Below are 27,668 nucleotides of genomic sequence, written 5' to 3'. Positions count from 1 at the left end.
AATTGCAGTGATAGGACTATGCAGTTAAGTTGATGGTTTTAATTCCTTTAAAGGACAGTTAATTTTGTTTTATTTCATGGCTTTAAATGGTATTCTATTGCAAGGGCATATTCAGTGAGATAGTGTGGCTGGAGGGTTAAGACTTATGGCAGTTGTAAAAGAAATCAGACACTCCTGAGTGCATGACCTGCTAGACTGGGAACAGAATAACAGTACTTCCATATGAAGGTATGCACTTTGTGGATCTGTTTTAAATAGTCAGTGTGTTAGTTATGCCTCTCCACTTCCACAGCTGTGTACCATTTTAAGCATATTTGATGTATAAAAACCTAGATTTAGAACATAATTGAGGGAATGTAGTTTTTAGTCCAGAAGATTCTTTTTTTTTTTTTTTTTTTAAGATTTATTTATAGGGCCTCCCCGGTGGCACAGCGGTTGAGCGCTGGGTTGCGAAGCTACCCGCGGCCTCTGCAGCGCCGGTTCGATCCCTGGCTGCTCGCCGGCCACCGGAGGAGGGTCCCACATGGCGTGCAGACCTCTCCTGCCGCCCGCTGCTCCCCTCAGCAGTGGACTTCGGTCCTTCTGCCTGCTCTGCTCCCTGCTCTGGCTCTGGTGAATTCTCTCACCCTATACAAGCACTGGGTACAGTCAGAAGCGCGGGAGGGTGAGAGAATTCACCAGAGCCAGGGCAGGAAACAGAACAGGCAGACTGAAGAGGAAGTACACTGCTGAAGGGAGCAGCGTGCGGCAGGAGAGGTCTGCGCGCCAGGTGGGACCCTCGCCAGTGGCCAGGGATCCAACCCGCGCTGCAGAGGCTGCGGGCAGTTTCCCAGCCCAGCGCTCAACCGCTGTGCCACCAGGGGAGGCCCAAGAAGGTTCTTTATAGCACAAAGGAGTTTCTTTAAATAGCAAGATATACGATAGCATAGTAGAATGTGCACAAACACATATACATTTATGTGTGCACTATATATATTTTATGTGTAAGTTACATATATTCATCTACATACCTATTCTAGACAGTGAGGTATTATTGTAATTATGTTCAATTCCTGAAGATTGCATTGTTCTATTTTTGAAATGCTTTAATTAATAAATATTGGTAGAAATTAAACCACTTGCTAAATTCCTTAGTTTTTTTATAATTAAGTGAAGACATTCATTTTTCAGAATCAAAACACTCAATTACAAAACTATTTCAGCTCTTTTCAATTACAGAAGTTAGAGTCATAATGCACATTTAATTGATTTTACATAATCAAAGCTGGTTTACTAATAAGACCACTTGTCACTTTTTGCTTATTAAATTTTTTCTAATCATAGTTAGTGACAGTAAAACAACTCTTAAATTTAACCAAGAAAAAAAAAATTATCAGTAGCAGCAGTTTTGCTCTTTAAAGTTCAAGCTTTTCTGGTTTCATCAGTACCATTAAAATACATTTACTTTTATAACGAATTGTAGAAAATAAACCGAAAAACCAAACTTGTTCCTGCTGCCACATTAGGTGACTATAACCCTGACTAAAACCTCTCAGGTTGTCCGCATCAGCTCAGTAGTCTGATTCAGGGAGGGTAAGAGAACAGTTAGGGTAGACAGCATATTCCTATCCTACCCCATCCCAACCCCCAAAAGTCTGCTAAGGAGAGCATTGGCCTCAGCACTCTGAAGTTCTACTTGCTTCTTTTTTCTGTATGTATTACAACCCTAGTCCCTGCCAGATGTTGCATCTCCCATCATTTTCCCTTCCACCAATATCTGTCCCCTAAGAAAATAAGTAATATAGAAGACAAATTTTAAGTATCGGTATTAACCCCATTTCATGTGACCTCATCTCTAATTCTCTTTGCTATTAATAAGACCAGTAGGTTGAAGCATTATCTGAGATACCAAAGCAAAAGTAATTGTTAGGGATTGACTATATATACATAGTCTGTTTATGTTTCTCCATCTTGTTACGCTACCATTTCAGCTCTGTGGAGTTTATAATTTTATATATATATATATATATATATATATATATATGTATATATATATATATAAAATTTTCTCAAAGCATATTTAAGCTCCATATTTAAGCAAGTGTACAAAATCCAACACTGAAAATTAGTCATTTTAATCTTTATATTATAGGTAATACCTATTGCATGTAAAACTAACCTGTGGCTTTCCAATATGAACACTATCAATTTAGCTGTAATGTTTCTTTAGTGTTACACCCTCTCCCCCTCCCCATGACCAGTCTGATTAGAGACAAAGTCTGCCACCCCAAATGGATCTACTGAGACTTACGTAGTTTAAAGACAATTCTAGTCATCTTGTTCAAGTCTTTGGAGAAATCTTGCCTAATTAAATCATTGGCATAAAACAGAATGTTTAAAATCCATGTTCCAAAAATAAATATTGTAAAACATTACTTATTCTGAAAACACTAAAATTACAGCTTTAATGCAAATTTTGTATTTAATGGGAAGCATGCATTGTATCCCTAAAGTAAGGCATAATCCTTTACTTTTTATTCTTCAGACTTCCTGGGACATAGACAAGTGATGAAGAAAATTTAGACAAAGAGAGATTCAATGACTTTCACAATGTAAATCTGTAATAACTCCCCATACTACTTCTACTTACATCAAAGTAATGCTTTCAACAGCCTAATGATTAAAATATAGATATAGATTTTGAGCAGTAATGGGATTAATGTTAGTAATAGCTTTTTTTATTTGAATCATTTGATGAGATTCATAAGTTTAATATTACATTAAAATTTATAGATATATTTGAAATAGTAATTCATAAGACTTTAATTATATAGATTGCTTCACTTTGCACATTCTATTTTGCCTTGTGATGTTAAAATATAGATTATTTTAAAATACAAAACAATTTTCATGATCTCAGATGCTTAAAGATTGTTGGTATAAAATAGTGTTTTATGCTGATTAGGGTTGCTTTTCATATTATTTGAGTTACATTAATACCCCATCAATATTAGATGCAACTTGGTAATTAATTATGGTATCACAACTATCTTGGAGCATTTCTTGTCAAGTAATGTCATATGATACAAAAGGTTGTGTTGTCTCCTAATGGATTTCCCGGTAATATGAATCAAAAGTCTAGCAAATGTTTTATCACACAAAGAACTCCCTCCATCTTTTCCCAGTACAGTTTTATGCATATTTTCTTTCTGTAATTACAGCTATGTCATGTTACACAACCTATTTTTTAATTTACATTTTTAATCCATACATTCTGTTGACATTTCCACATCACTAAATTTTCTGTAGTAACATCATTTTTAGTGAGTAGAAACTATTTTATTATGTGGATGGGCTATAATTTAAGGAATCTACTCTTGCTGTTTTTTTTCATATTTAAAAAATAGACAATATCCATGTAGCTAAAGTTTGCATACATTCACAATCATTCCATTTGGCTAAATTCTTTGGGAGTATAATTAAGTTAAAGAGAATGTAACATTTTGATATTGCATCACAGAAAAGGCATGTTTCATGTCCACGTACTTTATATAGAGTGTCCCAAGACATTTACAGGGTCTGTAAAAAGCCCTGACAGAAAACATGCATTTCATCAGCTTAAAGAGAATAAGTCTATTCAGTGAAGGGGACAAGTCAGTCAGAAATTCTGATAAAATTTCCCTTTAGAATAAAGACTATTATTAAATTTAGTGAAAATTATGAGATTGTCACACATAGATCCAAATAGTTTTGATGATTTTGTTTTCTCTGTAAGATATGTGAAATATAAATCATATTGAATCTTCATTTTTCTTTTGATGAAGGATGACATTTAAATGAAATAAACTAAAAACCTATTGATTATATTTAATATTTTTAGGTTTTGTGCATTTATCCTTGTTTTCAAGAGGAATTCAATTCAAAAGATGACTTGAATTGAAAATATTTTTATCTGTCTCTTATTTCCAATGACATATTAAATCATCATTCATGTGATATGTGTTTCTTAAAATGGGTCTATTCAATAAAAAGATTTAAAATATTATTGGCAGGAAACTGGTCATATTAAGATTGAGTTAGTTATCCAGTGTTGTATAATAAATTGCTAAAACTGCTGGCAGCTTAAAACAAAAACAGGTATTAGCTTATGCATTATATGAGCATCGCAAAACCAAAAACAGCTTAGGTGGTTGGTCTGGCCCAGGGTCTCTCATGAAGTTGCCAGGAAGACTGCTTCTCAGATCACTTTATTGAGGCTAAAGGATCTATGCTAAACTCACTCACATGAGTACTGGCAGATCTTAGCTCCTCACCAAATTAATCTCTCTGTCAGGACAAACATGGCTTCTCCCAGAATGGGAGATCCCAGAGAAACAGTGAATGGGGAGAAGGAGAGTAAGAGAGGGAAAGAAAGGGAGAAAGGGGTTATTTATTTAAATAATATGACTGTAAACATGTATCATAAGATATTAATCATAACAAAATAAATGATGTCAATGTTAAGTGTAGCAGAACCTAACAATTTCTTTTGACTGTCAGTTACCTTGTTTTATTTTTTTTTCCCTGTAAGAAAGTGAAAACTTTATTTTATTTTTTTTAATAAATTTTATTGTTATATTCCCCATACAATTGCAGCCCCCCATTCTGACCCCAATCCCTCCCCTCCCGCCCCCGCCCCCCTAAAAGTGTCTCTGGTTCATAGTTTTTTGTTGATTTTGATTTTCACTTTCTTATAGTTATTCATTTTCCTGGTCCCTTATTTAAGTTTTCTAGATTCCTGCTATGAGTGAGACCATCCGGTATTTTTCTTTTTCTTTTTGGCTTATTTCACTGAGCATGATCCCTTCCAGCGCCATCCATGTTGCTGCAAATTGCATGTGTTTATCTTTTTTGAATGCTGAGTAATATTCCATGGTATATATGTACCACATCTTCTTGATCCAGTCATCTATTTTTGGGCATTTGGGTTGTTTCCAAAGCTTAGCTATTGTAAATAGTGCTGCTATAAACATAGGGGTGCAGGTGTTCTTTGGAATTGATGTTTCTGTGTCCTTTGGGTAAATACCTAGGAGTGGAATTGCTGGATCATATGGAAGCTCTATGTTTAGTAGGTCCAGAAATCTCCACACAGCTTTCCACAGTGGTTGGACCAGTTTGCACTCCCACCAACAGTGCAGAAGAGTTCCTTTTTCTCCACACCCTCGCCAACATTTGTTGTTGCTAGTTTTTTTAATATGTGCCATTCTCACTGGTGTGAGATGGTATCTCATGGTAGTTTTGATTTGCATTTCCCTGATGACAAGTGATGTTGAACATTTTTTCATATGCCTGTTGGCCATTTGCATTTCCTCTTCAGAGAAGTTTCTTTTTAGCTCTTCTGCCCATTTTTTGACTGGATTATTTTCTTTGTTGTTGTTGAGGCTCATCAGCTCTTTGCAGATTTTTGTGATCAGTCCTTTATCATTAGTGTTGGGTGCAAAAATGTTCTCCCAGTTGGTGGGGTTTCTCTTTGTTTTTGTTATTGTCTCTTTTGCTGTTCAGAAGCTCTTTAATTTGATATAGTCCCAGCTGTTTATCTTTGCCTTCACTATCACTGCTTTGGGTGATGTGTCTGTAAAGATGTCTTTGATGTGCAAATCCCGTAGTGTTTCGCCTATATTTCCTTCTATGTATTTTATGGTTTCAGGTCTTATGTCTAGTTCTTTAATCCATTTTGAGTTGATTTTTGTGTATGGTGTGAGGTAGTGGTCAAGCTTCATTCTTTTGCATGTAGCGACCCAGTTTTCCCAGCACCATTTATTGAACAAACTTTCTTTGCTCCAATGCATGGTCTTTGCACCTTTGTCAAAGATTAGTTGACCATAAATCTGTGGGTTTATTTCTGGATTTTCTATTCGATTCCATTGGTCTGTATGTCTGTTCTTGTTCCAATACCATGCAGTTTTGATGATTATGGCTTTGTAGTATAGTTTGAAGTCTGGGAGTGTGATGCCTCCATTCCCTTCTTTTTTTTTCAGGAGAGCTTTGGCTATTCGGGGTCTTTTGTGATTCCATATGAATTTCATCAATAATTGTTCTATTTCTTTGAAGAATGACATTGAAATTTTGATTGGAATAGCATTGAATCTGTATATTGCTTTTGGAAGGATGGCCATTTTAATAATGTTTATTCTTCCAATCCATGAGCAGGGGATGTCTCTCCATTTCTTTGTGTCTTCTTCTATTTCTTTTAACAGTGTTTTATAGTTTTCTTTGTATAGGTCCTTTACCTCTTTTGTTAGATTTATTCCCAAATATTTGATTTTTTTTGTTTCAATAACAAAAGGGATGGTTTTTTTTATTTCTTCTTCTTCAGATTTATTGTTTGTGTATAGGAAGGCTACTGACTTTTGCGTGTTGATTTTGTATCTTGCCACTTTACTGAACTGATTGATGAGTTGAATTAGCTTTTCTGTGGAGTTTTTGGGGTTCTCTATGTATAATATCATATCGTCTGCAAATAGTGATAGTTTGACTTCTTCTTTTCCTATTTGGATTCCTTGGATGTCTTTCTCTTGTCTTATTACCCTGGCTAGGACTTCCAGTATTATGTTGAAAAGCAGTGGTGAGAGTGGACATCCTTGTCTTGTTCCAGATCTTAATGGAATTGCTTTCAGCTTTTCACCATTGAGAATGATACTGGCTGTTGGCTTGTCATAGATGGCCTTTATGATGTTGAGGTATGTTCCTTGTATCCCAAGAATTTCAAGGGCTTTTATCATGAATGGGTGTTGCACTTTGTCGAAAGCTTTCTCAGCATCTATTGATATTATCATATGGTTTTTATATTTCTTTTTGTTGATGTGTTGGATAACGTTGATTGATTTTCGGATGTTAAACCATCCTTGTGTCCCTGGAATGAATCCTACTTGGTCGTGGTGAATTATCTTATGGATGCATTGTTGGATTCTGATGGCTAAAATTTTATTGAGGATTTTTGCATCAGTGTTCATTAGGGAGATTGGCCTGTAGTTTTCCTTTTTTGTGTTGTCCTTGTTCGGTTTTGGTATTAGTGTAATTTTGGCTTCATAGAATGTGTTTGGTATTGTCCCTTCCTTCTCAATTTTTTGGAAGAGTTTGTGAAGGATAGGCACTAATTCGTCTCTGAATGTTTGGTAGAATTCATTTGTAAATCCATCAGGTCCTGGGCTTTTGTTTTTGGGGAGGTTTTTGATTACCATTTCAATTTCGCTAATTGTAATTGGTCTGTTTAGGTGTTCTATTTCTTCTTTATCTAGCTTTGGGTGATTGTAGAGTTGTAGGAATTTGTCCATCTCCTCTAGATTGTTAAGCGTGTTTCCATATAACAGTTCATAGTAGTTACTGATTATTCTTTTGATTTCTGCTGTGTCTGTTGTGATTTCTTCTCTTTCATTGATGATCCTGTTTATTTGTGCTTTCTCCCTTTTTTCCTTTGTGAGCCTGGCTAGGGGTTTGTCTATTTTATTGATTTTTTCAAAGAACCAGCTCTTGGTTTCATTGATCTTTTGGATTGTTTTTTTAGTTTCAATTTCATTTATTTCTGCTTTGGTTTTTATTATTTCTTTTCTTCTACTGGTTTTGGGGTTTTTTTGTTGTTCTTTTTCTAGATCTTTGAGCTTCGAGATTAGGTTGTTTCTTTGAGTTCTTTCTTGTTTCTTGATGTGAGCTTCTATTGCTATATATTTTCCTCTTATTACTGCTTTTGCTGCATCCCATACATTTAGGATATTGGTGTCCTCCTTGTTGTTCAATTCAAAAAATTTTTTAATTTCTTCTTTGATCTCCTCATTAGTCCAGTGGTCTTCCAGTAGTGTGGTTTTTAATCTCCATGAGGTAGGAAAGTTCCTTGCCTTCTTTTTATGGTTTATTTCTAGTTTGATGCCTTCATGGTCAGAAAAGATGGTTGATATGATTTTAATCTTGGTGTATCTGTTGATGTTTGTCTTGTGCCCCAGTATGTGATCGATCCTGGAGAATGATCCGTGTGCGCTTGAGAAAAATGTGTACTCCGTTTTTTGGGGGTTTAGTGTTCTATAGATGTCTGTTAAGCCCAATTGCTCTAGGTCCTTATTTAGAGCTTTGGTTTCTTTACTTATTTTTTGTCTTGTTGATCTATCCATTGTTGATAGTGGTGTGTTGAATCTCCCACTACATATGTGTTTTCTCTGATGTCTGTTTTCAGAGAGGACAACAGTTGTCTGATATATTTTGGTGCTCCTTCATTTGGTGAGTATATGTTAATGAGTGTTATTTCTTCTTGAAGTATTATCCCCTTGATCATAATGTAGTGACCATTGGGGTCTCTTTTTATCTTTTTGAGTTTGAAATCTGTTTTTTCTGATATAAGTATAGCTGTTCCTGCTTTCTTTTTTGGTCCATTTGCTTGTAGGATTGTTTTACATCCTTTAACTTTGAGCCTATTTTTATCTTTTGTAGCTAAATGTGTTTCCTGGAGGCAGCAAAAGGTTGGGTTTTGTTTCTTAATCCAGGCTGCAACTCTGTGTCTTTTTATTGAAGAGTTTAGTCCATTTACATTTAGAGTTAATATTGATATGTTAACATCTGTATTTGCCATTGTGTTTGTCTTTCCTTTGATTTTATTTATTTATTCTTTTAATAACTTTTTTTTTTTTTGGCCTTCTTTCATTGTTATTCGTCCCTCTGAGGTTCTGGCTTTAGGACTCCTTGTAGTATTTTTTGGAGTGGGGGTTTAGTTGCAATGAAATTCCAGAGTTTCTGTTTGTCTGGGAAGGTCCATATTCTTTCTTCAAAGAGGAAGGAGAGCTTTGCGGGATAGAGTATTCTTGGTTGGTATCTGTTTTCTTGGAGTCTGTTGACTATGTCCCTCCACTCTCTCCTTGCCTGTAGTGTTTCTTCGGAGAAGTCTGATGTCAGCCTGATTGGCTTTCCTTTGAATGTTATCTGTTTCTTCCCTCTTGCCAGCTTCATTATTTTTTCCTTGTCCTGGATTCTTGGGAGCTTTACTATTATGGGTCTTGCTGTATTTTCCCTTTCGTCGTGGAAGTTTGGTGTTCTTCTTGCTTCTTGTATATAAATTTTCAGCTCCTTCTTCACATTTGGGAAGTTCTCTTCAATTATCTCTTTGAATTTTTTCTCTGTTCCTACATCTCTCTCCTCTCCTTCTGGTATTCCTATAACTCTTATATTTCCTTTCCTCATGGAGTCAGATAGTTCCCGAAGTCTTTCTTCATTCTTTTTCCTTCGTACTTCTCTTTCCTTTTCTGTTTTGGTTCTTTTTATTTCTGTGTCTTCAAGAGTACTTATTCGTTCTTCCATTTCATCAATTCTGCTTTCATTGCTTTTCCCAGAATTCTTTAGTTCTTCCATTAATTCTTTGATCTCCTGCATTTCTTTTACTTCCCTCTTTAGGGACTCAATTTCATTCTTCTGATCGTTGATTATTTTTCCCTTATCATTGTTTTCCTTTATGACTTCTGTCAGTTTTTTTAATCACGGCGATTTTAAATTCTCTTTCTGGAAGGCTCAGAAGTTCTTCCAAGTTACTGTCGTTGCAATCTGGGGGCTGGTTTTCTTTTTGTGGTGTGCTTTTTCTCTGGAGAGTTGCTAGGTTGCGTGTGGTTCTTCTCCTCCCTACTGTCTGTTTTCTCATTTGCCGTATGCGTTGGGACACTGTGTTGTTGGGACTGGCCGGCATCTTGGGTGGGCTTCTCTTCTCCCCTCTGGTTCCTCCAGGAGTCATCTGTCAGTTTCAAGCAGTCTTTACTGGAGAAAGGTCCCTGTTCTAAAATGCCGATGTGGGGACACACTCCCCTGTGCGCCTGGTCTGCCCCGGCGGTGGGTTCCTGCTCCCCCTCTGGGCTTGGACTGTAGGCCAGAGGGGGTCTGGCGTGGGCGAACTTCCCCCGCTCACCTCTGGCTCCTGAGGAAGCCTTCTGCAGGTAGTCTTTACTGAAGAAATGTCCCTGTTCTAAAATGGTGATGTGGGACACACTCCCTGCGTGTCCGGTCTCAGGCACACTCTTCTGCACGCCTGGTCTGCCCCGGCTATGGGTGCTCGCTCTCCCTGTGGGCTCAGACTACTTGTTCCGAAGGGGCCTGGTGTGAGCTAACTCCCCAGCTGGCCACTAGCTCCTTCAGGAGCCTGTGCTGGCTTCAAGTCGCTAGGTGGCGCCAGAGATCTCTCCTAGAGCCCTTGGGGAGCTGATTTTCCACCCCGTGGGACAGGGAGCAGAGCGGGGATGGTAGGGTACACCTCAACGGCTTTGGGGTGCTGTGTCTGCCTTGTGCCCCACCGTCATGGGGAACCCACGCCCCTAATTTCGTGCCCCGGGTCTCAGTTCCAAAGCCCTCAGTTCCAGGACGCGGGCTGTAGCCCAGATCAGTGGGGCAGGAATGGTGCCTTTTGAATCCCGCTCCCCTGCCTGGGCACCTGGTTCCTGCTCACTCAGGGAGGGCCTCCGCGCGTCTCCCCACAAGCCTAGGTCGCAGGCGCGGGGACCTGGGCAGCTGCGATCCGATCCGGATCCGCGTTTGCTTTTCAACCGCACTGCTTTTCAGCGCGATCCGCGCTGCTTTTCCGCGCAATCCTGATCTGCGTCTGCTTTTCCAGCATGCCGCTTTCCGCGCAAGCTTACCGGTTGGCCGGGGCTGTGTGCTGGTGCTGGTCTCCTCCTGGGGGGCGGGGCTCTCTTTAATGGCGCCTGGAGCTCACCTCTGCGGCGGATCCTGCAGGGTTCTCCACAGCTCCCGTTCACAGAGTGTGGTGGCTGCAATAGTTCCTTTCCACTCACAGTCCCGCTTGCTGCGTCCTTTGTTCTTGTTGGCCGTTTTGGTTTGTTGTTTCCCTCCTCTCTGCCGGTCTGAGAGTGCCGACTTTGTGGGCGGGGGAGGGGAGCAGGGTTTTGAGCTTTCCTCCCTTCTGGTCCTCTTTTATGGCAACTTTCTTCTTCGGGCAGTTTGCTGGAGTCGTCCGTTTATCTTCCGTGTCCCAGTTCTCACTGGGACCTGCCGCTTTTCCTCCCTATTAACTTTTTTTAATGGGAGATCTTACTTGCAGCGTCTCCTCGCCGCCATGTTGCTCCGCCCCCCCCAGTTACCTTGTTTTAGCATTAAAATTACTTTATCTTCAAATGGCTAAACTTAAATGGAATTTAAAATTTTTTCTGATTCCTAATTTTAAAAATTCTTGTTTTATTGAGACTATAAATCAAATTCTAATTATTTTAAGTAAAAGAAAAAACAATTACATCATCATTTTTATAAAATGTCTAATCATTTTGTTGTGTATGAATCCTTTCCTGTAAATACTTATCTTAGATAATAAAAGTCTTTGTTTTGTTTTTGTGAAGTTTTATCATGGTATCTTCTCTCCCAGGGGTTTAAAAGGAGAATTTCTTCAATAGTATCTTCATATCACTTGGTACCTGAGTTGGATTGATGTCCTGTCATGGGTGCAAAGGATTCTGTTATAACTTTAATATAGCCTGTTTTGTTGTAGAGTTTCTTAAAATAATAGAGACATAACTAACTGTATAACCTTTTCTTATTCTAGTTCCCCTAAAAACCCAGAACAGAAGATCATTAAGAGAGTCATTGCTCTTGAAGGAGATATTATAAAGTAAGTAATCTGTTGTTTTTGAGTAAAACTATAAATATCTAGCTTTTCATTTAAATTACATTACTTGGAAAGTACATCTCAATTCAAAAGAGGATCAAAGCTTCAAAGATCTTCCAAAGGAACCGGTACATCTGTACCAAGCATCGCAATCATTCCAGGGTGTAAGGCAAACTTGAACTTTTGATCACATTTTTTCATTTAATCGTAAAGTGTGAGATATAAAAATTAAGTGTGTTTTGTAAAATAGGCATTAAATCATTATTTTTTAGGTATTAAATTAGCATTTCATTTTAGATTATGCTGTCAAGGACCACTTTAGTTAAGTTCAGGAACATTTAATTTTGTTAGCAAAAAATACTATGGATGAGCTTTTATAATTTAGGCATACTTCAGAGATATCCCACGTTCATTTCAGACCACTGCAATGAAGCAAATATTGCAGTAAAGCAAGTCATGAGAATTTGTGGGCTTCCCAGTGCATATGAAAGTTTTGTTTAAACTATACTCTAGTCCAGTTCATGTGCAATTGCATTATGTTTAAATTTACGATGTATGTACCATGATTTAAAAATACTTCATTATCTGAGCCTTCAGCAAATGTGGTCTTTTTGCTGGTAGAGGATCTTGCCTCGCTGTTGATGGATGTTCATGGGTCAGGGCGGTGGTTGCTGAAGCTTGGGGTGACTGTAGCAATTTATTTATTTATTTTAATATTTATTTATTTACACAAGATCCGGGGTACAGACCAGCTGCGTGGGAGGGTGAGAGGATTCACAAGAGACAGAGTAGGGAAAAGAACAGGCAGACTGATGAAATACACTGCTGAAGGGAGCAGCGGGAGAGACAGAAGAGGTCTGCCGTGCCATATGGGACCCTCGCCAGCCAGCTGGGATTGAACCTGCACTGCAGAGACTGGGGACAGCTTCACGGCACTGCGCTCAACCATCTGCGCCACCAGGGGAGGCCCAGCAATTTCTTAAAATAAGACAATAATGAAGATTGCTGCAAAGGTTGACTCTTTCGTGAAAGATTTCTCAGTAGTATGTAATGCTCTGTGCTAGTATTTTGCTCACATTAGAACTTCTTTCAAAATTGGAGTTAATCCTCTCACATACTACCACTGCTCTATTAACTAGGTTAATGTAATACTCTGAAGCTTTTACAGCAACTTCATCACAGTAGCTTCCATCTCAAGAAACCACTTTCTTTGTTCATCCATTAAAAGCAACTCCTCGCCTTTTCAGGTTATATCATGAGTGTTAATTTAGTTCCATTTTCAGATTCCACTTCTGATTCTAGTTCTCTTGCTGTGTCTGTCACCTCTGTACTTACTTCTTCCACTGAAGTCTCGAACCCCTCAAAGTCATCCATGAGAATTGGAATCAAATTCTTACAAACTCCCATGAATGCTGATATTTTGACCTCCTCCTATGAATCATGAATGTTCTTAATGGCATCTAGAGTGGTGAATTCCTTTCAGAAGGTTTTCAATTTACTTTGCCCAGAACAGAAGAATCATTGTTGATACTAATTATAATCTTATGGAATGTATTTCTAAGTAATAAGAATTGAATTTCAAAATGGCTCTTTAATGTATGGGCTGCAGAATGGATGCTGTGTTAGCAGACATAAAAACAACATCAATCACCCGTGCACTTCCATCAGAGTTCTTGGGTGACCAGGTGTATTGTCAAAGAGCAGTGATATTTTGAAAGGAATCTTCTCTTTTTCCCCTGAGCCATAGGTCTTATTAGTGGCCTTCAAATATCTAGTAAATCATCTTGTAAACCGATGTCCTGTCATCCAGTCTTTGCTGTTCCATTTATAGAGCACAGGCAGGGTAGATTTAGCATAGTTCCTGAAGGTCCTAGGAATTTCAGAATTGTAAATGAGCATTGATTCAGCTTAAAGTCACCACCTGCATTAACTACTAATAAAAGAGCCAGTCTGCCCTTTGAAACTTGGAAGCCAGGCATTGACATCTCTGCTCAAGCTATAAAAGTACAAGATGGTTTCTTCTTCCAGAAGAAGACTGCTTCTGAAACTATTGTTCAGTGCAGTCACCTTTATCAATGATCTTAACTAGATCTTGTGGAAAACTTAACTGCAGTTTCTGCATCAGCCCTTGCTGTTTCACCTTGTACCCTTAGGTTCAGATGGCCCCTTTCCTTAAACCTTGTGAGCCAAACACTGCTACCTTTAAACTTTTTGTCACCAACTTCATCAATTCTGACTTTACAGAATTGAAGAGAGTTAGGATCTTGCTCTGTATTAGGTTTTGAATTAAAAGAAAACTGCAACAATGGGCCTCCCCAGGAGGGAGCACAGTGGATGAGCCCTGGGCTGTGAAGCTGCCCATAGCCTCAGCAGTGCTGATTTGATCCCCGGCTGCCATCGAGGGTCCCACATGGCATGCAGCCCTCTCCTGCTGTGCCCGCTGCTCCCCTCAGCAGTGTATTTCAGTCCTTCTGCCTGTTCTGCTCCCCTCTCTGGCTCTGGTGAATTCTCTCACCCTCCTGCACTTCTGACTGTACCCAGTGCTTGTATAAATAAATAAATAAATCTTTTTTTTTAAAACAAAAAAGAAAAGAAAACGGCAACTGCTTTGATCCTCTATCCAGACCACTAAACGTTCTTCATATCGGCAAAAAGCCAGCTTCAATTTCTTTCTTTTTTTTAAAGATTTATTTTTATACAAGAAGCGGGGTATAGGCCAGATGTGCGGGAGGGTGAGAGGATTCACTGGAGACAGAGTGGGGAGCATAACAGGCTGACTGAAGAAATACACTGCTGAGGGGAGCAGCGGGAGAGACAGGAGAGGTCTGCTTCACCATGTGGGATTCTCGCTGGCCATCCGGGATCAAACACGCACTGCAGAGGCTGTGGACAGCTTCACAGTGTGGCGCTCAACTGCCTGCACCACCAGGAAGGCCCTCTTGCTTCAATTTCTTATTTGTTTGTTCACTGAAGTAGTTCTTTAATTTCCTTCAAGAACTTTTTCTTGTCATTCACAATTTGGCTACCTGTTCAGCACAAGAGACCTAGCTTTTGGTCTATATGGGCTTGTGACCTGCCTTCTCACTAAGATTAATCATTTCTAGCTTTTGATTTAAATTGAGAGACATGCAACACTTTATTTCACTTAAATAGATAGAGGCTGTTGTAGGACTATTACTGGTCCACTTCAATGCTGTTGTGTCTCACTGAGGAGGGAGGCCAGAGAAGAGAGAGAGGGCTGGTTGGTGGTGCAGCCAGAACATATACCACATTTATCAATCACCATTTTGTAATGAGCATGGTTCGTGGTGCCCCCAAACGATTACATTAATAATTTCAGAGATCACTGGTCACAGATGTAATAATTAAAAAAATTTAAAATATTGTAAAAATCATCAAACTGTGACACAGAAATTTGAAAAGAGGCATGCTTTTAGCAACATGGTGCCGATTGATGTGATATAAGCAGTGTTGCCACAAGTTGTCAATTTGAAAAAAAATGCAATATCTGCAAAGCACAATAAATTGAAGCTCATTAAAATGACCCATGCCTGTAACAGAAATTGGTGGACATGGAAAGGTTTGTGAAACAGAAGCTTTTGTCTCAGTGATAAAATTTGTAGCTTTTGAAAAGACCATTGTAATATTCAAGTGTTTTAACAATATATAGTAATGCCTTATTTATTCTACTTCTTATAAATCTATACCAACACTGGGAAATTTAGCAAGTAAGTGGGGGATGTAGTATAATACATGTCATTTTGGTTGCTCACTTAAAAGGAGCTGTGGCCAGGTCTATACAAAGTGAGAACTAACATACTTTCAAAACTATCGAGGATATTTTTTGATTCTGTTTTCCCAAAAAGCTTAGTCTTAACTATCTATGCTAATGCTAGTGCAGATTAAACAATTAGACTATAATGAACCTCTGTCAGATTTAGAGTACCTCCACTATGGAGCAGTAGCTAAAAAATGAGATTACCAAGGCTGAAGACTTTCCTACTTCCTACATGGCCTCTAAAAATTCCTTGATAATTAATTAGAAAAAGATTTGTGTATTTTAAAATGAAATAAAAAATTTCTTTCCTTTGAATCTTTAGCAAATAAAAACCCTAGGTTTCTTGGCCTTTAAATAAGTACTTGAATCTTGCTCTCTCTCTCTCTCTGTCTACCTATTCATACAGTAGTTTTCTACTAGAAAACTTAAAAGTGTGATTTACTGTTATGCTTATATTTTTTCTCTGTGACCCATTTTTAACTATGTTAGACTATATCTTAAAATCTTAAAATTTATTTTATTTTATTTTATACCTGCTAACAATCTTTTTTGTTTTATTGAGGTAATATTTGACTTGCAACACTGTTTATGATTTTGAGGTATAAAATCACACCCCCACCCATCCTTTTCTACCATTAAAAGTCATCTGTCTATTGATGCCCTAACTCATAGTAGGCAAGCGCTATGGTCTGTCATGTGAACTTTCCAGGTCCATTGTCTAACATGTGGTCCTGACATCTTAGGGACTGAGTTATACTTACTATAGGTTTGAATTACGTATAATTGGAGTATAGAGAGAGAACCATAATCTCTCTTTTTAAAAAAAAAGATTTAATAGATGACTGGATCAAGAAGATGTGGTACATATATACCATGGAATATTACTCAGCATTCAAAAAAGATAAACACATGCAATTTGCAGCAACATGGGTGGCGCTGGAAGGGATCATGCTCAGCGAAATAAGCCAAAAAGAAAAAGAAAAATACCGGATGGTCTCACTCATAGCAGGAATCTAGAAAACTTAAATACGGGACCAGGAAAATGAATAACTATAAGAAAGTGAAGTGAAAATCAAAATCAACAAAAAACTATGAACCAGAGACACTTTTAGGGGGGCGGGGGCGGGAGGGGAGGGATTGGGGTCAGAATGGGGGGGCTGCAATTGTATGGGGAATATAAAAATAAAATTTATTATTTAAAAAAAAAAGATTTATTTATTTATGCATACAGGAATGGGGATACAGGCCAGAGGTGTGGGGGGGGGGAGGATTTAACAGAGACGTAGTGGGGAACAAAACAGGCATATTGACTGAAATACATTGCTAAGGGGAGCAGTGGGCAAGTCAGGAGAGGTCTGCTGTGCTGCGTGGGTAGCTCCCTGCCTGGGGATTGAACTTGTGCTGCAGAGACTGCGGATAACTTCATAGATTATGTCTTAAACCCTTGCACCACCAGGGAGGGCCATAATCTCTTTCAAAGACTTAATCCAGTCCTCAATTTAATGACCTGTTAGTTAACCTCCTTCAGTTTACGAAACAAAACAAATAGGTTTGTATTAATGCATAGCTTAAGAACACTTATGTTAAACATAGCCGAAGATGCAAGGATTGTGAGAGCCAAGGATCAGCAGAGCCTCACCGAACAACAGAAATGGCAATATAGCAGGACTTCTGGTTTCTGTTTACTTGTGTATTCAGCCTACTTGTACATTGCTTTTGTCTGTTTTGTCTGTGTTTCAGTAACCATTGCCAACTGCTCACTTCTCTGGGTGTGCCTCATGTTGAAATTATTTGACAGAAACCTGAGTTTATCCTGTGAAGTCTGTCTACCTGACAGGTCTTTGGGATGGATGGTCTTTCCTGGTCTAGTCAGCTGTGGCTAGGGAGGCCAGTCACCTGGTGTAGACCAGGTGAACCTATTGGGAAGGACTCGTATGGCAGATACTGTGAGGCCTCCCAGATTTGGACAATGCGTTTAATGGTCATTTGCTCAGCATTACTATTTGAAACCTTACAGTGAGTGAAACTATAATGTACTCCACTAGGTCATGGCTATACCATTGCTCTCTGGGGAGATAAACTTTTTTTTTTTAATTACAGAAATTTAAAAAATGTTAAATTCAAAATATTATAATGAGCATCCTTGCACATACATCACTTTATAGCTAGAAGTGGAAATATTGGGCCAGCACATGTTCTTGGTGTTGTTATTTTTAGTTCTAAGATATACAGTCAAATTTCCTTCTGATGAGATTTATGTACATTTATACTCTGTTCACATTTATGTACATCTATGCTCATTTATCAACACTTATGTGAAATACCTTTGTCAAAGGAAGAAACAAATACCTTGATTTTAATATCATATGCAATGAGGAAGTTTTGAAGTTTAGATACAGAAGTCAAAATACTTCAAAGCAAATTTTAAAGTTAGTTTGAGATGATCAGTTTATATTTCACTTAATCTGTCCACTGCCAGTATAGGCCTTAGAACCATTCACTTAATGTGCACTGCTCTAGACCCTGGAGAAACATAAGAGAACAAAAGAGACAAGGTCCTTATCCTCATGGGACTTACATTCTGGTGGTTCAGAGAAGACATTAACAGACAAATATATCGCCCATAATGAAATTTCATGAGCTGGAAGAGCTATAAAGAAAATAAAGTATGGCGCCTCCCCTGTGGCACAGCGGGTTGAGCACAGTGCTGTGAAGCTGTCTGCAGCCTCTGCAGCTTGGGTTCGATTCTCAGCCTGCCAGGGCGATTGCCACATGGCAAGACAGACCTCTCCTGTTGCACCCGTATGCAACAGAGAAACTCTCCTGTTGCATACTGTTCTACTCCCTGCTCTGTCTCTGGTGAATCCTCCCACCCTCCTATGCCTCTGACCTGTACCCCAGCTATTGAATAAATAAAAAAATAAGTCTTAAAAAAAAAGAAAAGAAAGGAATGGGTATGTAGAGTGATGATGGGGCTCTGGGACTGCTATATTAGGTAGGATGTTCACTGTAAATCTCTCTAAAGAGAAGGTATTTGAGCAGACAGCTAAATTAAGGGAGGGAGAATGAAAGGCATACTAGTATTTCAGAGAAGGTAGTGCAGACCAAAGGAATAATAAATGCAGACCTGTGTTTGGATATATATGTTAACTGAGTTTAAGAGGCCTCAGGAAGTCAGCCTGTTAAATCTCACTGAAGGGGGAAAATTGAGGTAGGAGATTATTTCTAAGAGGTTTGTAGAGACTTGTGAGACACAATAAGGACTTTGAGTTTTATTTTAAAGGGTTAGCCAAACAGTGGTGGGTTTTGAAGGAGGGAGTGATTGGATCAGAATGTTTAAAGGCTTCACTCTTTCTGTTGTGTGGAGAATGGATAAAAGGGAGACATTCTAACCCCAGTAACTAGTCAAAAGAATTTTTTCTCTCAAGAAAATACTATCTAGCTTCTTCTGCAAATGTTTGTTTATGCCATGAATGATGACTACTTTGATTTGTTACTTTCAGAGTGACTCATAAAAGTAGTCGCATTATTTATATCAAAGTCATTATGATTTTATTGACAAGGTGAAAAGTGGAGTTGAAGTATTTCTTCAGAGAATTCAGCCAAGAGATGAGACTTTAGGGGTCTGAACTTTCTATAGTGATGTCAGTGTTGATTAAAATCACAAGTCAATTGTTTGAGTCTCTGAATAACTGTGCTGGGCATGCAATCACTTTCATAATGTTTGACCAAATGGGCATGCCTATCTATAATATGAACAGTAAAAAGCTAATGAAAGTAATATTAAGACAGATCCATTAGTTCCAGCAAAATATTTTTCATAGTTATTTGCTTTTCCTTATTAATTTGTTATGACTCACACAGAAGCAAGTTTTTAGAAAAGGATAAAATGAATATAAAGCTCTAAACTGCAGAAAGTCAATATGAATCAACCACAGTTGAAAATTTTAAGACATCAACTTTTTTTATTGGTACACTCGTCTTTCTGTTTCACAGATTTTCTCAGCTTAGTCAGAAATGAAGCCTGGCATCATTTCTTCTTTTCCTTGGTTAAATACACTCAGTAGTTATTTGGAATCTAGGGTTCCTGATAGTTAACCACCTCATAAAGTAATTAAATAGTTGTTTTAGTATTCAGTGAAGAGAGTAACCAGATAAGTTATCACCTACATTTAGGGCACTTTTGAGAGTGAACAGGGATGATCCACATTGTTTCGTTGAAATAATCAGCCTAAATGGGGCTGCCAAGACACACTGGAGCAAATGGTTACCATATGGATGAAATGTGATCTACTTTTTTTTTTTTTTTTTTTTTTTCTGTTTAGTCTGTGGCCCTCTGTTTTCAGGAGAGTTTCAAGAAGTGTTTATGAGAAACAGAATCACTTCCTGGGCCCTGTGGAGGAATTAAGTCAGGCAGGATCAGTGGCATTGTGGAGAAGATGTCTTGTGCATGATACTGTCATTTTCGTACTATGAGTGCATTGTAAGACTTTCTCTAACAAATATTGATATTGCAGAGCAGTCTGAGGAGGAGAGTCATCAGACTCATCTCACTGCAAAAATATTTAAATAATTCCTCTTCAAGTCTAGAGACTGTATTGTAAAATGTCAAAACACCCTAATTTATTAAAAATAACTTTCTGGTATTAGCAAAAAAATCCATTGAATCACTAGAAATTAAACATTTTAAAGCTTGTTGATTTTAAATGTGCTATTGAAGATACAGAAATCAATATTAGCCTATCACAGATGTTTGAATTTTATTATGTTCCAGCAAATGATGAAGCTTTATAGGAAGAAAAACAGAACTAAATTGAGTTTTCCTCAGCAAAACTAAAAATGATGCTTGTTTAACAACTTTTTTTATGGTTGGTGCAGTAGCTTTGAATAATAGAAGAGTAATATATCTGTAGGGCTCTTTTTGGAGAGCATGTATTGATTTATGACATTTTTGGAAGATTAAGAATTAGGAATGGATTTTTTTTTAAGAGTGGGTGGGCTCAATAACAAGAACAGGAAGTGCAAATTAGCAAACAATAAGTGGGTGGCCTCAATAGCAAGAACCAGAAGTGCAGATTACCCAGCAATTAGAGATTGGATTCAGTAACAAGAACTGGAAGTACAGCTTAGCAAGCAAGGGGCACGTGGTCTCAATAACAGCAATGCATTCTGTCCTAAAAGGAAGGACAAAATGAAAAAGAAACTTGTATAGAGAACTGTGATAAAGATTGATGAGTAGAATATTTTACAGCATGAAGCTAAATGCTTTTCTTTATAGTTCTCAAAGGGAAGTCAGGCATTTTTGACAACAGGAACATATTTATACACTAGGTCCTAGTTGTTGGTAACTTGAATAAGTTTCCAGGAATATCTGAGACCCTTTAGCCCAATTTAATATTGTCTTGGGTCTTCCCGAATTGAAATGGCATGGCACTTCCTTGTTTAGTACTTAGGGCTTAATGAATGCTATCATTAAAGCTGAAACAGTGCACTTAAGGCTAGAACAGTACAGTTAAGTGTCCTAGGATCTGTTAAAGGGCTTAGTTACTATTAAATAAAAGATAGTTTGTGAAAAATCATTCATTTTCCTCTGATGTCAGACTGAGAAATTATTTACATATTCTGAGCATTCATACCTTGTTCTTGGCTATATAGTTATACTTTTATTAAGGAATTATAGATTGCTTGATAAACTATGCCTTTTTGAAAATTACTTGTCACACTACTGCTGCATCAATGAATAAAAATGAAATTGCTATACAAACTGTGAGGCTTAGCAATAGACACTCTTTTTAACCATCAGTGAGTCATTACCTTAAACATATATATATATAATGATTGTTTAAGATCAACTTATTTCTGTTATCAATTTAGCAATGTATGGAGGTTTCCAGCAATGTATGGAGGTTTCCACCACACCAAACATTGTATTTACATTTTTATCCAGGAGCATTCAAGAGTTGCTGTAAGTTACTAGACCAATTAGATGGAATTGCTTTTTCCAATAATGGTAACATGCATTGTTGTACTACTATCCCCAGTCCTTCAATGTTTTCTCTGCTTTCATTTTTACCCTTCTCTTAAATAAGACTTTTCTTTAGATATGAAAATCTTGCATATTTACTCATCCATGGACAGCCATTCCTTTGTGTAGAGATCATAAGCACAAACTATGAGTTAAAATCATTTTGGTTGGAGCTCAGCTTTGCTACTTATTGTGTTACTTTGCCAAATTACTAATTCTTTATACTTTATTTTCCTCATTGGTAAAGTGGAAAATTGAAATACTGCATACTCCATCAAGTTGTCTTGAAGATAACATGGAATAATGGATATAATTTGGATAACACAATGCCTGGCATATAAGTATGTGTTCAGTAAATACCAGACATTATTAGTAGTAATCTCTGTGTTTTAATCACTATCAAGTGCTTTTATTGTTTACAATGTGCTAGGCTCTATGGTGGTTTCTGCTGATATACACATTCAAGTCATAGACAGTTCTGAAACTTATTTGGAAGGACAACAAAGAAGTACAGTACCACAAGAGAATTGCGACCATGGAGATGAGCTTAGCCAGAGGCACAGCTCGTTGACTAGAGGAAGTGGGCTCTGTTACATACAACTTTGGGGTTGATGGTTAATATCTACAGTCTTTTCCTTAATTACAATTGCAATACAGGAATAGTATTGAAGATTCAAATAGTCAAGTATATAAAGTAAAATAGAGGTCCCATTTTCTCTTAACCCAATCATTCCCCAAGGTATCTATGGTGTGCATCTAGCCAATCTGTGTCTCATAGTAGGAGATGCAAAGGATTAGAAAAATATTTATACAGGAGTATTTTCTTTGAATATTCCACACAAAAAAATCACTTGAGTTATAGATACAAAGATTGATATTTTCAGTGTGTTTGTTACACAGGTGTAGAGCACTGGCCTACTCATATACCTATACTAGGCAGTTATTTGGAAGTATGACGGTTCCAGAATTACTTATTTAATAAGGCCTGTCATAGTCCTAACAATAATATTCACCATGATACCATGTACCTAGTATTGGGTAGCAATGCTGATTGACCTAGACAAAATGATTGATTGAAAATTAGAGGTAAGAATCTAAAAGTGAATATTAAATGATGTCCTTATTGTTTAAGATTCTTGATATTAAACTTTCCATATCTATAAGGAAGTAGAGAGCCCTCCTGTCCTTTCTGGTAATGCATGGACTGAATGAAATAACTGGGATGCTTCAGGTAGAAAATCCTTTAGCTTGCTTTAATTAGGAAAAGACCACTGCAGTAGGGAGCCTAGCTCAACCCTCTGATCTGTCTCCATCCTCATCCATATCTCCTTGCTTCTCTCTGAAAGATATAAGTTTCTAACTTTGATGTTTTTCAATAAGCTCCTTTTCTTTCTTCATAGACTAGCTTTAGAATTTTACTCCTCAGTTCTACCAGGAGCCTCTCCCAGCTCCCCCAACACAGATTGTGTGAAGTTCCCTTCGGGAGTCCAGTTACCTAGCAGGGAGCACTTCACACCTGGAGCTAGTTAACATATTAGTGTATTAGCCTTTTTTGCTGCTGGCTTAATTACATTTCTTAGTAGCATAGCTTTCTGAAGTTGTGAGCTTTAAATAAAAATATAGAGAAATACTAACTTTTGTACATCCTTTGAACAAAATATTGATTTTTATTTTTTTCTCTGATCAAAGTGATGTAAGTCTGTCAAATATTTTGAAAAGACATATAAGTATAATTATCTCAGCAGGAGGTTAAGAAGATTGTCTTAAAATGCCTTTTTTAAACTAAGCTTAAGAAGAATGCCAGAAAGATTCAAGAATATTTCAGCATGAATAATTACTTAATAATTAAGGAACAGATAACTCTATTTTTGTGTAATTTCAGTTAACCTTGTTTTACCTTAACATTGACCACTATTTCTCTTGTAAAATGTTTAGAGGAATTATTCTAGTCAAGAAGCAGGTGTGTTTAAAGTACTGATTTAATTTGTTACTGGTGCTATTAAATTTTTATATAATATTTTTGAGGTTTTTGGTGTCTAAGGATAATGGGGCAGCATAATAGAGTAGAAGGTGTGTTACGCTAGGAATAACATGGTGGATTCAATTCAAGCTCTGTTGCTTACATACCTTTGGAGAGTTATTAACTTCTTTGAGTTATTGTTTTTTTCAAAAAATCTATTTTCAGTTATTTTGAAACCCAAGTAAGAGAAAAAAATATATGCACCAGTACTTTGTTAACTATTTGTTTCCTCAGAGCTTAGCAGAATGCCTTGCCCATTTTAAATTATCAAATATTTTTGTATATTGTTGAATAATTTGATTGTATTGCTAGGTTAACATATCATTCCATATTCTGTAAACCCTAGAGTTGTAAAGAAAACCACTTTTAAAACAGTGTTTAATGGTTCACCATTAGTTTATGATGCTATAGAATTTACAGTACAGTTTCACACCTGGAAAGTGTATATATCACACCATTCCCACCACCAAATACTTCAAGTGCCATTCACCATTATCAAATTGATCGTCTCTCCCAATTCTTCCCAACCATCTTCCCCTTCCTCTTTGGTAACCACCATATCTTTCTCAGAGTCTAAGAGTTATTTTTGTTTAGCTTTGTGAGTTTTTTTGCTTATTTACTGCCATTGCTTATATGAGTGAAACCATCTAGTTTACTTTACTTTTCTGACTTATTTTACTTAGCATAAATTCTCAAGTTCGTTCCATGTTGTTATGAAAGACAAAAAGAAAAACATTTTTAAATTTTTCATGCATATAATCAATCAGGCTAGTATATGTGGAATCTTGAGCTGTTTCTTCCTGTCCATTATAATTACTCATTGGCAAGATATCCCATTTATGGTCTTTCTAGTATTTGTCCCTAATTATATCTATAATAGAAATTATACATTTTCCTGTAAAAGGTCAGATAGTAGTTTTCACTTGCTGACTCTATTGTATCTATCTTTACTACTTAAATCTTCTATTGTAAGATGACAGCATTTATAAATGATGCATAAAATAAGTCTTCCAATAAAAACTTTATTGACAAAATAGGTATTAGACTAGATTTGGACCATGGGCCATAATTAGCTAATCTTTGATCTATCATTTCTACTTTCATACCCTTAATTAGAAAATGCAATCCTTGGGCCTCCCCAGTGGCGCAGCGGTTGAGCGCTGGGTTGCGAAGCTGCCCGCTGCCTCTGCGGCGCCGGTTCGATCCCCGGCAGCTCCACGGCCACCGGAGGAGGGTCCCACATGGCGCGCAGACCTCTCCAGCCGCCCGCTGCTCCCCTCAGCAGTGTACTTCGGTCCTTCTGCCTGCTCTGCTCCCCACTCTGGCTCTGGTGAATTCGCCCACCCTCCCGTGCTTCTGACTGTACCCAGTGTTTGTATAAATCAATCAATCAATCAATCTTGTATAAAATAAATAAATATTTAAAAAAATAAAAAAAAAAAAGAAAAAGAAAATGCAATCCTTACATCTGGTCTTGAGCAATAGTTTAAATAAAAGAGAAGCATTAGCCTAACAGCAGTGGGCTCCCTGGTTATATATTGGTTGAGAAACAGGACACTAGGAGAAAAAAAATATTGAGCTGATAATCTAAGTAAGATCATTGCTGAATTGCTAAAAGCCATGTGGGTGCACATGGACAATGAAGACATTTGTCGAGCAGAATGGGGAGAGCTATTACTGCTAGACACTATGGAAGAGCTTCACTGGGAAACAGCCATATGCTCTAGAAAATAGTAGAGTAAATTTTTTTTAAAGATTTATTTATTTTTGCATACAAGAGCTGGAGTACAGGCCAGAGGTGTGGTGGGTAAGAGGATTCACCAGAGACAGAGTGGGGAACAGAACAGGCAGAATGACCAAAGTATACTGCTGAAGGAGCAGTGGGTGAGCCAGGAGAGGTCTGCTGCACCATGTGGGTTGCTCCTTGGCTGGCTGGGGATCGAACTCCTGAAGTGACTGCGGATTTCTTCATAGGTTGTATCTTAACCCTTGCACCACCAGGGAGGCACTAGAGTAAATTTTATTGTACAAATAGTTTCTTCTTAATATAAAGGAATGGCCCTGCAGTGGGAAAAATTCTACCTGAATACTACCTCATGCTATTTACAGCTCCTCTTTGAAGTCCATTGGTAACACTCCAGTTATCTTTTGGCTGATATTTTAGCTCAAACTGTCTATGCTGGACCAAACCAACAGGATTAGATGGAGTTACTACCTAGGGAATTTTTAAATAGTAGTTCAGTTCCTAAAATCATTTATTGTGTTATGGAAATTTTTCAAATGCCATCTAGCTTATTCTGAGAGATACTTATATAGTACAAGCAGTAATTATTCCCATATTTAAAAAGTTGACTTTGAAACTAATGTCTGATTTTGCAGCTTTGTAAAACTGTAAAGTGCTTGTTGACAGAAGTATTAATTATAAATTGTTCATTTTAAAAGTCTTTCTTGTTTTTTTTTTTTCCTCTGTAAAGTGATCCTGCGTGAGAATCTAAGTGATTCATGCTAGCAGAACTAATAAGATTTTGAAACCGATCATCCTCATAGTTGTATTCAAATGAGAATTTGAGTGAAAATAATTAAAACTTTTTTCACCACTAGGGAACTGTTACCATGTTCTTTCAGAAGAGTGAATTGTGTGATGAAAGTCGTATGTTTGGGGTATGATGAGTAGCAAGTCATTAACTTTCAGCTTGTGCAACTGGACACCTGGGAACAAAGGAGATTTTCTACTTTGCTTATTACACAAATAAATCCTCCTTCCTGCCCATTTTGGGGTACCTTTTTCTAATATGCAGCCTGGGGCAGGCAGTGATAAACACTAGTGTCCTCTCTGCTGCACCTCTAGTTGTATCGAGACTTCCCACAAACATTTCTGGAGTCTGGATTTCAATTTTACATACATCAAAAAGTAAATGACTATTTAATCTTTTACTCTAACATGAAGAGGAGCAAGTAATACTGACTGGAATGCAGTTTAGTACGATGAAAAGCCAAACTGAAAGATTTTCTATTTGAGATGAAAGTATAATAAGCAGTAAGCTTTACAAAAGCATGGAATATGATAATAGAAGAGGGAACGAATGAATGGATTAGAACTTGGTATATGTATGGAAAAGTAAGGTGACCTTTAATGGATTTCGGTGCTGTCTTGAGGGATTATGTAAATCAAGCCTGAATTCTAAATCTAATACAACTATCATTAAAATCAAGAGAATGCTCACTGCATGATGGAAATTGAAATAACTCCTAACTTTATAATGTTTTGAACCTTAGTTTTCTCACTTGACTTTCAATAAATAATACTTTTTTTTTAAATTAAAGCTTGCAACATCCTTAGCAATAAAAAGGAAGGAAATCAGGAGACTATATTAATGAAACTTACCCTAGCAGAGTATGCAAATCACTGTGTATTAAGCTGGCAGTGAATATCAACATAATTTTCATTTTTGCTCATATGAAAGTTAACAAAAATGTTTCTTATCACTGTTTACATTTACATTGTTTTCCTTGCTCATAAGAATGAATATTTCCCATATGTATTAATTTTAATTTTGTTTTCTAAGGAGTGTCTGTTCCAGAATTGCCCATTAAAAAAAAAAAAAGGTAGCGGGCCTGCCCGTTGGTGCAGCGGTTGAGCGCTGGGTTGCGAAGCTGCCCGTGGCCTCTGGGGCACCGGTTCGATCCCCGGCTGCTCCCCGGCCACCGGAGGAGGGTCCCACATGGCGCGCAGACCTCTCCTGCCGCCCGCTGCTTCCCTCAGCAGTGCACTTCGGTCCTCCTGCCTGCTGTGCTTCCCGCTGCTCTGGCTCTGGTGAATTCTCTCACCCTCCCGCACTTCTGACTGTACCCAGTGCTTGTATAAATAAATAAATTAAAAAAAAAAGGTAGTAATGTTTTCTTATCAGTTTAAATATATATGTTAACTCCTTTTTTGTATAGATTAACATTTTCTCCAGTTTGTGATTTGCCTTTTAGATTTATTAATTTACATAGATTATTTAAGAAAAATGTTTCAAAATCATTTAATTTTACTTTTCGATGGTTAAAGGTCTATGAGTTTTTTGAAATGTCAGTTTCAACTTTAGAAACTGATTTTTTTGACATAACTTTTATACAGTTTTCTATTGTAAGCTAATACTATTAGAATGCTAATACTAATCTAGGAATTTTGTAATATAAATGGGAGCTCACCATAAAGTCTGCAATACATTTTTCTCAATATTTTAAAGTTACAATAATCTAGAAA

The 27,668-nt window shown here is 37.4% G+C and overlaps 1 protein-coding gene across 1 annotated transcript in view; it reads left to right on the top strand.

Annotated features, from left to right (window-relative positions):
• Positions 1 to 27,668, top strand: part of IMMP2L (inner mitochondrial membrane peptidase subunit 2) — a gene marked incomplete at both ends in the record, with an annotated part of 722,123 nt that overhangs the window by 457,476 nt on the left and 236,979 nt on the right. The window contains one exon of the mRNA XM_084230879.1: positions 11,534 to 11,599. Within this exon, the coding sequence (XP_084087005.1) occupies positions 11,534 to 11,599 (66 nt within the window). The remainder of the gene's footprint in view (positions 1 to 11,533; positions 11,600 to 27,668) is intronic.

Source organism: Talpa europaea, assembly GCF_964194135.1.
Source record: "Talpa europaea genome assembly, chromosome: 3".
Taxonomy (NCBI): Eukaryota; Metazoa; Chordata; class Mammalia; order Eulipotyphla; family Talpidae; genus Talpa; species Talpa europaea.
This window is presented reverse-complemented; position numbering and strand designations above follow the sequence as displayed.